General features: G+C 45.7%; 1 protein-coding gene across 21 annotated transcripts in view; it reads right to left on the bottom strand.

Annotated features, from left to right (window-relative positions):
• Positions 1 to 626: 626 nt before the first annotated feature.
• grin1b (glutamate receptor, ionotropic, N-methyl D-aspartate 1b) overlaps positions 627 to 15106 on the bottom strand; it is a 57737-nt gene continuing 43257 nt past the window's right edge. For 5 of the 21 annotated variants that reach the window (XR_005698056.1, XR_005698055.1, XR_005698057.1 and 2 more), the window contains exon 21: positions 12750 to 15071. Coding sequence is in view for 4 of the 21 variants with exons in the window: in XM_040046646.1 (XP_039902580.1) it covers positions 3664 to 3729; positions 7743 to 7850 (174 nt within the window). In the remaining 17 variants the exon portion in view is untranslated. Of the gene's footprint in view, positions 3730 to 7742; positions 7851 to 12749; positions 15072 to 15106 lie in introns of those variants that run through there. The other 16 variants (XM_040046646.1, XM_040046648.1, XM_040046649.1 and 13 more) reach the window with 13 other exon arrangements.

Below are 15106 nucleotides of genomic sequence, written 5' to 3'. Positions count from 1 at the left end.
GCGTTTCAAATAAATATTAGTTTATTACTGAAAGTGTCGTCGGCAGAGACGACGGGCAGGTTAAGCTCAGTTACACAAACACGGATTCAAAAGTGTTCACGTGATGACACGGCGCCGCTAAAATCTGAAACAAATCACACACCAAGCTCTACAGCAACACCCCACTTCCTGTCTGACACAGGAAGTGGATTAGAGTAAAATGTCTGCAGTGGAATCGCTGAAACTCGACTCGAGTCGAGCGGCTACATGTGTCAAAAAACAACCAAACACTAACGGGCTGGAGGTCAAAGGTCAACGGTGCACAGACAGAGGGAAACTTCTTCTACAGTTTCAGTTTTTATGATACAGGAAGTAAAATGTGAACACAAAAATAAAACTTCTTCTAGCGAGCCACAGTCAATCAGCTTACAGGTGAGACCTTCATCATCATCATCATCATCTATACAGTGTGTTTACATCAGTAAAGTAAACAGCAAAAATAAATACAGACTGTGACATCACAGCACGTCACGTGTCATGTGACACAGTTTAGGGTGAGCTGCACCAACACTCATCAACGTTTCTAAATTAGACTACCGATAAATACGTTTAAGAAGTCTTTTATTTTGAAAGTGCCAAACCACTTCAAAGTAAAAGACAGTTTCTTAAAAACAGCTGAGGAAAACTTTCAGATATTTTGTTCTTGACTTTCTTTTTTTTTTTTGAACATGAACGTCTTCCTTTGTTTCCTGTGTTACCTGTTTCCTGTTCAGAGGGAGTTCTTCCTCCCCACAGTCAGTTTCAACAAATCAACATGAAGTGCCTCCATATTTCTGTGATGCCTGGATATTTAAATGGCGTCACATTGAAACCACTTTTGTTTTGCTTCTGGAGTTGACTCTTTAATCGTTTGTCCAAAGAGCTTCTAAACCTCCGAGTCGTGTTCCTCAGTTTAAACAAAATAGGAGCGTGAATGAGTCTGCGGATCAGCGTTAGACTCCCCATCACCAGGCTGAATCTGCAGATGTGCTCCAGCTGTGAAGCGATTGGTGCAGCTCGCCTGGTGTGAAGCCGAGCGTCACCGAGAACGACGGCGTGAAGCCCAACTCGTCACAAACCTGATCAGACCTGCACAGGTCACGCCGGCACGAATACACGTCAGTGTGAGGAGAATCGGAAACGTGCAGCTCAACACTGAGAGAGGAACCTGACGCTCACATGACGACATCGACACTTTATCACATATCATTTTATTCAGCTTTCGTTTCTGGAACAAAGCAGTACTCTTATTGTGAAGTGCACAGGAAGGATCGTAAACTGTGCCAAAGTAAAAGTCATTATTAATAACGTGCCCTGCCTTATGAGGGCGTTTCTGAATGAAATGATTGAACTTTATTCCGTAAAAAGAACAAACACGTTTCTCACTGATGTGAGCGTTTGTGGATTTTCTAAATGTTTTAAAACATATTCAAAACTGTAAAAACCTTCATATAAAAACAACATCTGCCCGTACAGATGTGATGTGTTTGAGACACCGACATACAGACGTGTGTCTGATAAATATACATAAATACAAAGGTATTAATGTGTGTTAGTGCGTGAACGCGTCACACAGCACAGCCATGCATCTGTCACTGATCTGTGAACTGAGCTTGTAAATAAATTAAGACTATTATAACTTCGCTGTTAGTTTTTCATGGACTTTCTGGTTGACGTCTTGGTGCTGACAGACGGGTTGACCTCGCTCGGCCTGCAGGTCGATTCTCAGAGCGTGTTCTCGGTGACGCGCTCGGCCGGCTGCTGTTCTTAACACCAAAAACGTGGAAACCTCCTAACTCCAGCTGGCTCTGTGTGGAGTTAGCAGCTTTCCACGGGACATCAGGTTGGAGCTAAAGGGCTGTGGAGGTAGGCGGAGACTGACATCATCAGTGGGGACACAGTGGAGGAGGGGCAGTGACTACATCTCCCAGCATGCACTGGGACTGTCAGGGGCGGTGGGAGGAGCTTTTGGGGCAGAAGGCATCCCTTTTACGTGCACGAGGACATCTCTGTATTATGGGGACATTTTTCCTTTATGAAGACAGTCAGGCACTGTGGGGACACTCTGCATTACGGAGACATGATGACATTAATGCCAATAATAGACTGAAATGTCCCCATGTCCACTCACAGCTGCACAGTGCAGAAGCGGGTTTAAGGTTCAAATAAAGTTTTACCAAATTTTCCTGAACACAGAGAAACAAACTTTCTGGATCGCTGAACCAAAATGGCGGAGCTTCCTGCTAACAGGTCATGCGTCACTGTGAAAGGACATCACCCAAAAACCTCAGTGGGATGACCCCACACTCTGGTTCGGTGATCCGGGCGACATCTGTGACTCTGTGTAAAGGAACCACCTCCTGTCCCAGAGGCTCCTCCCACCGGCCAAACTGTAATCAGTAATCGGGGACACAGGTGATCCTGGAGATCGATCCCAATTTAGGCTCATGGACTCAGATCAAGAAGAACGGCGTCGCCAGTTATGACCAGTTCCAAAACCAGTCATACTTTTGATAATTCAGTGCGATCAACAGAACAAACTGTACAACACCACAGACATCCACCCGAAGGAAACCAGTCCCAAACAGTTCTTTCAAAATAAAAGACCCTCTGGTGGGAGGAGGAGGCAGACAGCTACAAGCAGAGGAAGGCAAGTGTGTGTTTGTACAGTGTGTGTGTGTTTGCTTTGTGTGGTGGGAGTTAGTGTGACAGATGGTGTGTGTGTTTGTAAAAATGTGTGTGTGCTGCTTAATGTTTGTAAATGCTTCTATTGATATTTTTGTGGGGTCCTGTGATTTAGGCAAATTTTGTGGGGACATTTCTGCATTATGGGGACATTTCTGTATTATAAGGACAATTCTGCATTATGGGGACATTTCTACAGTGTGGGGACATTTCTGTATTATAAGGACAATTCTGCATTATGGGGACATTTCTGTATTATAAGGACCATTCTGCATTATGGGGACATTTCTACAGTGTGGGGACATTTCTGTATTATAAGGACAATTCTGCATTATGGGGACATTTCTGTATTATAAGGACAATTCTACATTATGGGGACATTTCTACAGTGTGGGAACATTTCTACAGTGTGGGAACATTTCTACAGCGGGGACATTTCTGCATTATGGGGACATTTCTACAGTGTGGGGACATTTCTACAGTGTGGGGACATTTCTACAGTGTGGGGACATTTCTGTATTATAAGGACAATTCTGCATTATGGGGACATTTCTACAGTGTGGGGACATTTCTGCATTATGGGGACATTTCTACAGCGTGGGGACATTTCTACAGCGTGGGGACATTTCTACAGTGTGGGGACATTTCTGCATTATGGGGACATTTCTACAGCATGGGGACATTTCTACAGTGTGGGGACATTTCTGCATTGTGGGGACATGCTTTAAAGTGTTCAGTGTCAGCATTAAGGTTCCAGATCAGTTTTTCAGTCCCCACTCCATAAGGAATAAAGGTAAGCGTGTGTGTGTGTGTCACTATGGGATACCGTCCAAAAGCCCTGCTGTCATTACATCGTCCTTCCTGTCCATCTGTGTGTGTGTGTGCGTGTGTGTTTGTGTATCCAGAGGGTCAGTGTGTGTCTGTGTGGCTCAGCAGCAGCAGTGAAGCTCGCTCGCTCTCTCAGACCACGGTGCTGACGGAGGGATCTGATAGGTTGAGCTGGCCGGTGATGTCGGTCGGGTACGGCTACAGAGAGAGCAAACACACAGGTTATAAACAGCAGCATCACACACTGGCTGATCCTGAGCTGTACCCTCTCATGGGTCCTGCCTACATTCCTGTTTTCATCTGAAGGACTTATTAGCAGTGGAGGAAGCGTTCAGGTGTTTTACTCAGGCGTTACCTGCACACAAGCAGCTGTTAGCGTGAAGATGCTAACAGGTCTCCTGTGTTAAAAAGATGGATTTGCACATTTGCACCACAGCGAGCCTGTCAGACTTCACTGCAGACACACAGGATTGTTACGTTAAGAATTACCTCCTTTAAACAGATTAATATCCTGGCATCAGTGCAGGGCTGGACATTTGAATCCTACATCACTTTTCACTCGTCTACAAAGTTCACCGTGATATTTATGACGTGTTTAAAGGACCGTCCCTTAAAGGTTTCAGGCTGCTGGACATGAATTAAACATCATCTTCCATCGTGTGAGCCGGGCTGAAGCTCTGCCACGGGCAGCATCAAACTTTCATGTGTGAACAGAAGCAGCAGCACAGGCCAGGCTGTCGGTTCGATTCCCAACAGTGTGCGTTGGTTTCTTTAGGAAACCTGATTGTGTGTCAGCCTGACAGCGTTGTTGACACAGGCCTGCAAAACACACGTGAGTTTCTCTAAGACAGAGAAATGATCAAAGCCATGCAGTGCAGTGCTGTGTACAGCAGGCTGTCTGTCTGCTGTGTGAGCACAGTTGGACTCACGAACGAGTGCTGTTATCAGTATGGACGAAACGATGATCACACTCCCACAGACGTTCACTGTGGACCTCACCACTCTGTCTCACTTCATAAGACAATTTTTCTAACATTAGTTTCTGATGCTAAATTAAGTTTTAATGCACATATTTTTCAATTATGTATAATATATAAATTTATACTGTGAAATCAGTTTTCCTGCAGGGATTTTAATCCTAACATTCATTTTTTATTCTAGCATAGATCGTTACTGACAACATTTGAGGGTCACTGATTTTATGCTAATGCTAGTTTATTTATTATGTTATTATTGATGTTTTTACATTTTCTTATATGATTTTAACCTAAATTTTTTCTGCTTAATGTAATCTTAACTGTTCTGACTAATAATAATTACCATCACATATAAAGAAAAATGGTGATATTTTTTAAATGTCACACTGTCACTAGAACATGTCGACGCCTGTTTAATCATCATAGAAAGTTGGTTCTGTTCATCTAAATGTTATGTCTCCAGTTCAGCTGATTTTATGGGATTGTCAGCAGAAAGCGCAAAAACACAGCAGCTTATTCTTCATGCTAACATCAGTGTTTTTATGCTAGCAGTAGGTAGCACAGAAACACTGTTTGTGTGATTCTAACAATTTTATTTTATTTATATCCACCAAATATGTAGATTGTTTGTGTAGGCCTGACACTGTGTCTTCTGTCACACTGCACACCATGCTAAGATTAGTTTTCCACTAACAGTTCTCTGGAAAGACTGGAGCTCTGTGGCTGGAGACCAGTTTAAAAATCACAATAGGTTTAACTGTTTAACACTAAAATATAAAGACATGATCAGTGGAACAAGACTTTTGCACAGTGCTGCATTATCAATAAGTTATAACATAAGCATGCTAATGCTAGCATGCTAAGAGCCCAGCACGCTCTTCATGCATTTGTAGCCACAACTTTAAACATGTAAACAAAATGCAGAATGTTACGTAGTTTTTAGCTATTGTGCTGTTTACAAAAAAAAACTAGAATTGATGAAGAAGATCAAAGCTGTTCTTAATGCACAGTTTTGATCATGCTAATGTTGTTGTGTTTTATGCTAACATGAATTGTTTTCATGCTAGCGTTTTTTATGGCAACATAAACATTTTCGTGTGAATGTCAGTGTGTTTTGACAAAATAAGCTTGTGGAGCTTTTTTCACCTTTTTATCTCCAAAGCACTGAGTAGGAAGTGGCTTCCAAAGTTTAACCAATCAGATGAAAGCTGGCTTTTAGAGACGAGGGACTTAAAGAGACAGTAAACTGGCTTGTTGTAGACAGGATTGTTTTCGAGTGTGAATCGTGAGCGGGTTAGCTCCATGTAAACATCAGAAACCACTGAGGGAGCCATCCAATGTAGACCACAATCAATGCTGTACTCTGAGTAAAAGTACTTAGTTACTTTCCACCACTGCTAATGTGACGACTGATGGAGTTTGCCCGCAGCGAGGCGAGGCAAAGCTGGGGGTCTGGTTTAGAGTGCGGGTGTGTTTTCAGCCTACAGTCGGTCGTGCTTGCAGAGGAGGACAGAGGCAGTGTGTGTGTAGTACAGCATGTAGTCTGGACACCATTCAAATCCACTGAGAGAGAAAAACACTCATATAGAAAATAAAGAGAGATGATCACAAGAGAAATGAGTCAGCTCTGCTCCAACACCCGCTTCAGTTGGCTGGGTGTGATCAGCAGCTGGTTCTTCTGCTGCTGATGAACATTAAAACGTTTCAATGAGCTCTCCTCACTGAAACAGTTTAACGTGCAGCAGCTCCTTAAATCCCTGAGATGACACGCTTTGGCACTATTTTGACTCCCTTTACATCAAACCACTGCTTATCTGGAGAGAGGAGGGATGCAAAATGTGCCAGAACGCTGCAGATTTTAAGACACATCACAAAGTTTGGCACATTTCAGATCATCCGACTGAGGAGGAGAGTTTCACCAACGCTGCAGAAAAACAGACCTCAGAAATCCTGCAGCTTCGCTCAGATCTGAAGCTGCCACAGTAACAGCACTGAGGTCATTTATAGATCGTTAACAGCCGAGTCCTGTGGGAACAAGAGACGGTCAGGAAGACCCGAGCAGCCGACCAGACGCTGAAACAGACAGGAGTTAGAGGAGACGGACGAGTCTCTGCTGGGCAACCTGTGAGGGCGAGAGGCCGGGAGACAAAGTGCGTGGGGACATTTGGAAATGAAGGGACAGAGAGATGACAGGACAGGAAGGAGAGGAAACAACCAATCAGAGAGAGACAGGACAAAGGACATGACAAAGGACATGACAAAGGACATGACAAAGACATGACGAAGGACAGGACAAAGGACAGGACAAAGGACAGGACAAATGACAGGACAAAGGACATGACAAAGGACAGGACGAACGACAGGACAAAGGACATGACAAAGACATGACGAAGGACAGGACAAAGGACAGGACAAAGGACAGGACAAAGGACAGGACAAAGGACAGGACAAAGGATAGGACAAAGGACATGACAAAGACATGACGAAGGACAGGACAAAGGACAGGACAAAGGACAGGACAAAGGACAGGACGAACGACAGGACAAAGGACATGACAAAGACATGACGAAGGACAGGACAAAGGACAGGACAAAGGATAGGACAAAGGACATGACAAAGACATGACGAAGGACAGGACAAAGGACATGACAAAGGACAGGACAAAGGACAGGACGAACGACAGGACAAAGGACAGGACAAAGGACAGGACAAAGGACAGGACGAACGACAGGACAAAGGACATGACAAAGGACAGGACAAAGGACATGACAAAGGACAGATCAAAAGACAGGACAAAAGACAGGACAAAGACGGGAGAAGAAAGACCACACATTCTGACCCTCTTCACTTCTCCTTTGCAAGAGGACGATGTGAACCGTGTGAAAACCCAACAAGCGGACCCTGACCTGCCTGGGCGGACCGAACCGGACGTTTCTTTCTGTCTTCAGTCTGTCGCCTTTTGTCTGTCTCAGTGGGACAGATGAGCTGATTGAGGTGGGAAAGCAATGATGGCTGACCAACAGACGGGCGGCCATGATGAGTCAGCAAGGAGATGATGGAGCTGGAGATGAGACGAGAGGGCGAGAGACACACGTGACGAACCGAAGACAAACAGGAGGCGATTACAGACGAGCGAGAGCAGAGAAAAGAAAGACAAACAGATAAAAGATGGAGTGAAGCAGAAGACACGTGGAGGACAGGAGGGAGGAGGGTTGGTGGTCTTCATCTCCTTACCGTGGCATCCCCGGAGGCCCTACGGCGTTTGAGGTCGGAGGTCGAGGTGATGGACCTAAAAGAGGTTTTCAGTTTGGGCTCGGGCTCTGCTCTACCACTTTTCCTATCCTAAAATAAATCATACGATAGGTGCACACACACGTTAACACGCAGCAGAGACACTCGACTAGCTGCATGAGGACACACCTGAGTGTGTGCTGTCAGGTAGAGAGTGTGTGTGTGTCTGTTTGTGTGTGTGTGTCAGACACACTGATCAGCCACAACATTAGAACCACTAACAGTTCGCCTGAGTAATAATTTAGCAGGAAGTCAAGTCGATGGAAAGTTTGAAGCTAAAGTGGCGTGATGAGGAGAGCAGCTGCAGGCGGAGGCGGGACTATCGTTCCTCCAGTATTTATGTGTCTCGTTGCTGTTTCTTGTTTAGCGGCGTGTCGTCTAATCGAAGGTCAGCTGGTGGATTTAACAGGAAGCAGGTGAAGGTTGTTAAAGTGAACCTTTGTGTCTGAACCTTCATCATCATCATGACTGTGGCTCAACACAAGCGCGGAGCGAGAGCGCCTCCTGCTGTTCAGGGTGTTGGTCCCATTACTGCCCATGAGGTTTTCAGGAGCACGGCCATCGGCCTTCTGTTGAGCTCTGTTTGTTTTACTTCTGTGATTTTCCTCACTGGACCCTGAAAGATGATTTCTGCATAACCAGTGAAGGTGATCTAAAGGATGAACTGTGGTCGAGTCAGGGACAGGTCGTGGGTGCCTGAGGCCCACTGAGACCAGATTCCACAGAAGAGCTCCTGCAGAACAAAGCATCGCAGCGCTCTGACTTCTTTCCAACATCGAACACTCGTACAGTGAGCTGTGTGACGGGTCACTGCCTGCCTACATGTTTGAAATGTCATTTCCTGAGGAGGAGACACTCGGCTGTAGCTGCTCTCTACCTTTGATAGGAACTCACTGGTTTGTCCCTACAGGTGTACTGGAGACTTCAGAAACAGAAAGGTGCTTGGTGACCTGAAACACAATCTGACCTCGTTGTTTTAGTCATCCCAGAGGCTTCAACTCTTATCAGCTGTTCCTATTTACCTGGTGATCACCTGAGGTGGTCGCTGGCCACCCTGTCATCAAGTGAACCACCTCAAGGTTCCAGTAAGGCTTCCACTGACTGGAAAAACATCTTCTGACTTTGTTATAGGTGGCTGACCATCAGAGCTGTGAGTCACCACCTCATCTGTAGGGTAAAAAGAAGTCCAGGTGCCACTGAACGGCCTGGTGGTCAGAAGAGTCAGAGCTGGACCGTGGAGCGCCAGAAGAAGAGTGTCCAGTCTGATGAAGAGTGTTTTATTTCCCATCGTCAGGACACACTGGAAACCAACGCTGCATCAGCAGTTTGAGGAACATGACAAGGAGATCTGATCCACAGAGGCTCATCTCACATCCACCCAGAGTCACCTCCACCTTTTATTTTGGCGTCAACTATTAGAACAACCAGCTCACTGTGATATACCCACGACAATTTCCATGTTCAGGTTTTGATTGGTCTGACTGTGTCTTCAGCTCTTTATCTCTCTCCCTGTGCGTGTTGGGTAGGTCTCCTGAGGTACGCCGGTCACCCGAGCCCCCCCGGGCCTCCCCGTGCCTCCCTGAGCCTCCCCGAGCCAGGGACTGGCAGCTGCAAGTATGAGATGGGTTTTATGGTTAAACACCCCGCCCACCACTAAGTATTTGTGTGCGTGTTATTGGTTAATTAATTCACGCCTGCGTGCAGCGTCCTGGCTCAGAGGATGGAGGCGATTGGGTGCTTCTAATGCTGCGGCTGACGGCTGTATCCCTGTTATGTGGTGTGTCAGTGGGGCTGTTCTCGGTGCCGCAGTGAAGCTCTCATTCAGTTCACTTTGATTTCTACAAAAACTGCCTCAGAGCGCTGCACAGAACCCAGAGCCTGAAGTCCCTACAGCTTCAGATGAAGTGATGCTTCAGTAAAACGGAGCAGCGCTGTCCTGTTTTACTGCCCACACAAACACACAGCAGCAGGGAGACACCAACGTGAGGCTCAAACACAGGAACACGACAGGAAATCAACCTCAAAGCAAAGGAAACATCGTGGGGGAGGGGTACGGGGCAGGGGAGGGGGGTGAGGCAGGGGGAACAAAGATGGCGTATGAGGCCCGAATGAAGCCGCGAACACGTGGGATCATTATACCAACACTCTGCTGTTATAATGCCATCTCTCCTGGGGAGGGCGGGGAACAGAAAACAGAACGGGGGAGGGGCGGCGGCACATGGCTGATGATCACATGGTGTCTGACCTCTAACATCGTATGAAGATATAAGTTTGACCTTTGACCCACCACAGTGACAGTTCAGGTGAGAGCTGGGCATCAGTGGCGAGACGTTCTTGCTCTGTTCTTTTTACTGCCAACAAACCGTACGAGGACGTAAACACGGGTCAAAGCTGAAACCGCACAATCGAGAACCCGTGATGTCATAGGTGGGGGCGGGGTTATTGTTACCAAACTCAGCGCCCACCAAAATGAAAAATCTAACTTAACTAAGAGAAACATATTTTTATGCTACTGCAAATATCAAAGCAACACCTGAAATATTAATAAGTCCACTGCAGAGGTGGGCTGTGACATGTTACTGTAATCACATTACTTTTTTCAAGTAGCTTGACCGACTCTGGTCCAGTATAACCTGACATGTACCTCTGCTCACATTTCAGCTTCTTCTTTCAGTGTCAACATTTCTCAGATGTACTGGGAAGCCTGAAGCAGAGAAACCACAGCTGACCAGTGTTTGGCAGCGAAACGTTAATGGTACGAAGTCAGTTACATGTTGTGTTGCAGGTTTGTTGATATAAAGAAAAACAGAAGCTGAAAATCTGTTTGAATTTCACACCCAGCTCTCGTTTGGACTCTCAGAAACACGTTCAAAACAGAGAAACCAAAAAGCCAACACTAATCTGACACACAGGTTCAGCCAAAGGCCCAAACTGGGTGTCAGACTGGTTAAACTGGGCAGACTGGTCCCAGTGAGATGTTTCTGGGCCCAGTGACAGAGCAGTGGAAGACTTGGATCGGAGCAGCAGTCAGTAACAGCACATGAAAAATAAAAAAACACCATCATTACAGGTTTTCAGTCGTTGAGTAACAGCCATTAAGGATGCGATGAACACGCTTCCTGCCTGGACTCTGCTGACTTTACGAAGACGTGCATGAAAATGAAACAGCAGCGAGTCTTGGAGCTACAAACCACATAAAGCAAAGAGATGCTCGCACTGAGTTTCATCCTACAAGAACTCAAATGTTCACAGTGTTTTCATTAAAGAGTGACGTCTTTCTGCAGGTGACGTGTGTCTGGATCCCCCAAATATAACTGTGACAACACTGTACAGATGTCACCGTTTCACAGCGTTCTCACGGATCAATAAAGTTCAGCTTTGGTGAGATTATTGTATCTGTGTCCGTCTGGTAAATTTCCCCTGAATGTTCTTTACTTTGGTATCTCTGTGTCTTATTTTGGTTTTACTTCCTCCTTCTGACCATCTGTCCTCATGTCTTCCACCACGTCTTCTAATAGTGTCGGGAGGACGTCTACGTGACCCACCCAAAGACATGGCCGCCATCGGCATGATCAGCAACTTTGGACAAACAGCTATTTAAGAAGCCCCCCCCCATACAGGTCACCTTACAGATGTGAGTGTTCCAAGTATTCAGAATAAAGTTTGAGTCTCACACACGTTACAGGAGTGTCCTGGGGGGAAACGAGAGCCCGTCAGTCAATCGTTACTTGGAGACAAACGCAGGAAGACACGAGTGTTAGCAGGTTTGCTGGACGGGGACCTATCAGACTGATCTGTCTGAGGCTAGCTGTCTGAACGTCCTGCCCCCTTGAAGTCTGCTCTCTTCTAATTGGTCATTTTCTGGAAGCCTGCTGAAGGGCAGCAGCTTGTGAGCTGTGCAGCAAAGGACTCGGTAAGTAAACCTGTAGACAGTGATCCATCATTATTTGAAACTTGGGCTCATGTGACGTGAATAATCACCTATTACATGTTAGCAAATACTCAAAACCACAACAGGTTTAAGGAATCTGTGGAAAATACAGGTGATTGTGTTTCCGAGCTCCTCCAGCTGCTAACACCTGTGCTAACTCTGGGCCTTCAGTCACAGCTGTGTGAAGTGCTAATCATCCTCAGCTAACTGCTAGCCTGCAGCGGCTGCTGTTTGAAGTGCTAATCCCGGCACGGCAGCGAGGATTATTCATGTGACAGCTGAGCACAGCTGCTGGCAAGAAAACATCTGGAACAAAGGAGAGAGGGAGCAGATTTCTCCTGTTTTCTGATCGTGCAAATGTGGATCCAGTGTTCAGTCTTCAGTGTGATGAAGGATATATTTATGAGATCATTTAAATTTGTTAGCTACAGAAAAAATAAAGCAGCTTAGAGGAGGCCAAAATGAATGAATCGTGAGGAGGACAGCATGAGCTCAACAGCATTATTATTATGATATCAAAGCCTGGGCTGCATCATTGCCATTCCAGGACTAACTGTCAGTGTTGGGAAGGTTACTTTTAAAATGTACTCCACTACAGATTACAGATTACATGCCCCAAAATGTATTCTGTAACGTATTCCGTTACGTTACTCAATGAGAGTAACGTATTCTGAATACTTTGGATTACTTAATCCAACAGCACACCACGTTATTATCACTGTGACTTACACTGTACATGTTTTGGCTCTCCAACATATTACTAGAGCCTTTACAGTAATCTGATTCCTGTGTTAATATTCATCACTTAATCCATTCTCCATGTGTGAAATTAGAAATATCCTGTCTCAGAGTGACGCTGAAAAACTAGTTCATGCATTTATTACTTCCAGGCTGGACGACTGTAATTCATTATTATCAGGAAGTCCTAAAAACTCCCTGAAAAGCCTTCAGCTGATCCAAAATGCTGCAGCAAGAGTCCTGACAGGGACTAGAAAGAGAGCAGATTTCTCCTGTTTTGGCTTCCTGTTAAATCCAGAATTCAAAATCCTGCTCCTCACATACAAGGTCTTAAATAATCAGGCCCCATCTTATCTTAATGACCTTGTAGTACCATATCACCCAAGTTCCTCTCTCAGGTGAAGTGTCAGAGGAATGAACGAGTCAGAACCAACTCAGCCTGTCTGTGTTTTTTAATTGGTCTGTTTGCTGTGTGAGGCTTTGCAGCGCTCCCAGAAAACCCAAAGAAACCGTGAATGAACCAGCTGTATTACAGCTCAGGTCATGTGACTACAGGTGCACTGTGCACAGCGATATCTGTAGATTCCCGCCGCCCTTCGTTCGCCCTCACAGAACCATTAAGTTTGATTTAAAGCTTAACTACAGCAGCCATTTTAACAGCGTGTAATCGAGGAGACAGAGGTTGTCGGGAGCATTTCCACACCACCGCCAGACGAACTACATTAAACCAACTGTGCCTGTTTGTACCGGATGTGCTGCAGTCCATCCTGCAGTGACTGCAGTAGTTGTGTGTGTGAGTCCCCGCGGTGCTGATCTGATCACCCATCGGTCAATCAACAGCAGGAAGTCGTTAAAGCTTGAAAGGAAATTAATCAGAAACCCAGGTGGAGCGAAGGCGTCCTCGCTGAGGCAGTGTTAATGGAGATTCCTGTTTTACCTTATCATAACTCTGACTATGACGATGTGTGGATCTACACACAGACACAGCTGTGTTTTCATTCTTCCACTGACGTGCACGTCACACATGCAGCAGCTGAAGAAGGGCAGAAAATTACATTCAGGCTACGTCCACACCGACCCGGATAGATTTGAAAACGGCGTTTTTGTCTGAAAACGCTCCGCGTCCACACTAGCGTTCACAGAGTTGTGCGTCCACATTGAAACGGCCAAAAACACTTCCGTTCCAGTCCTGCGCATGCGTGAAACGCAAGAAGATTCGACCTGCCTCATTTCTGTCTGCCGTTTATTTACGTTCCGGCTCGTTGACACGTCGGCAAAATGTGGAGGAAAAGCACCGAGTTTTTTAAATGGACTCACAATGAGGTGGAGTCGTTGCTGCGAGCAACACAAAAGTACAAAGTTGCAAAAGCGAGTGAGAATTAAAGAATTTGAAGAAAAGCTCTCAGGAGCATCTACAGGCTGATATTAATCTTTAATAGGGCTGTCAAACAAAACAACTGCTGTGTAACGCCCTCCGCTATCTTTGTTTAATAGGTCACATGACTGCATCACATGACTAAAATGCGTCATCATTTTAGAAAGTCTCCGTTTTCACTGTCCACACTGCGACGGGACAGCTCCATTTTGAAATGTATGCGTTTTCAAAACGCTGCGTTTTTCAGTGTCTCAGTGAGGACGGGAGGCCAAAACGTGTGGACGTAGCCTGTTTTTACTTGTTTGTGGAAACAGCTGCTGACCTCACACAGTCCACAAACTCATCACTACAGAAAGCAGCAGGTCAAAGTTCATATTTTGATTATGTCATAGTGGTGGTTTTCTACACCCACTTCCTGCACATTGTATTTAGAATGGGCAGCCAATCGGGGGAAAGTTGACTTAAAGGGGGAGGAGCTAGAACGGCTTGTCTCAGACAGAAGACGAGCTGCAGGGTGGCGTCAGATAAAGAAGGATTATTATGAACTGTGAATCATGCGAAGCTGCTCTGTGAGAGTCCAGGAATAAAACCACAGAGTCGACCGAGCTTTCCTCATTTCTGTGACTCATTAGTGGGCTGAATAACCCCTGACTAACCTCTGGCTAACCTCAGGCTAACCTCTGACTAACCTCAGACTAACCTCAGGCTAACCTCTGACTAACCTCAGGCTAACCTCAGACTAAACTCTGACTAACCCCAGACTAACCTCAGACTAACCTCAGACTAACCCCAGACTAACCTCTGACTAAACTCTGACTAACCTCTGACTAATGTCTGACTAACCTCAGACTAACCCCAGACTAACCTCTGACTAACCTCTGACTAATGTCTGACTAAACTCTGACTAACCCCAGACTAACCTCTGACTAAACTCTGACTAATGTCTGACTAAACTCTGACTAACCTCAGACTAACCCCAGACTAACCTCTGACTAATGTCTGACTAAACTCTGACTAACCCCAGACTAAACTCTGACTAACCGCAGACTAACCTCTGACTAACCCCAGACTAACCTCTGACTAACCTCTGACTAATGTCTGACTAACCTCAGACTAACCCCAGACTAACCTCAGACTAACCTCAGACTAACCTCTGACTAACCCCTGACTAACCCCAGACTAACCCCAGACTAACCTCAGACTAACCTCAGACTAACCTCAGACTAACCTCTGACACCAGAACCTCTCGCCATAAGAACAGTT

Source organism: Simochromis diagramma, unplaced genomic scaffold, assembly GCF_900408965.1.
Source record: "Simochromis diagramma unplaced genomic scaffold, fSimDia1.1 OVJJ01000038.1, whole genome shotgun sequence".
Classification (NCBI taxonomy): Eukaryota; Metazoa; Chordata; class Actinopteri; order Cichliformes; family Cichlidae; genus Simochromis; species Simochromis diagramma.
This window is presented reverse-complemented; position numbering and strand designations above follow the sequence as displayed.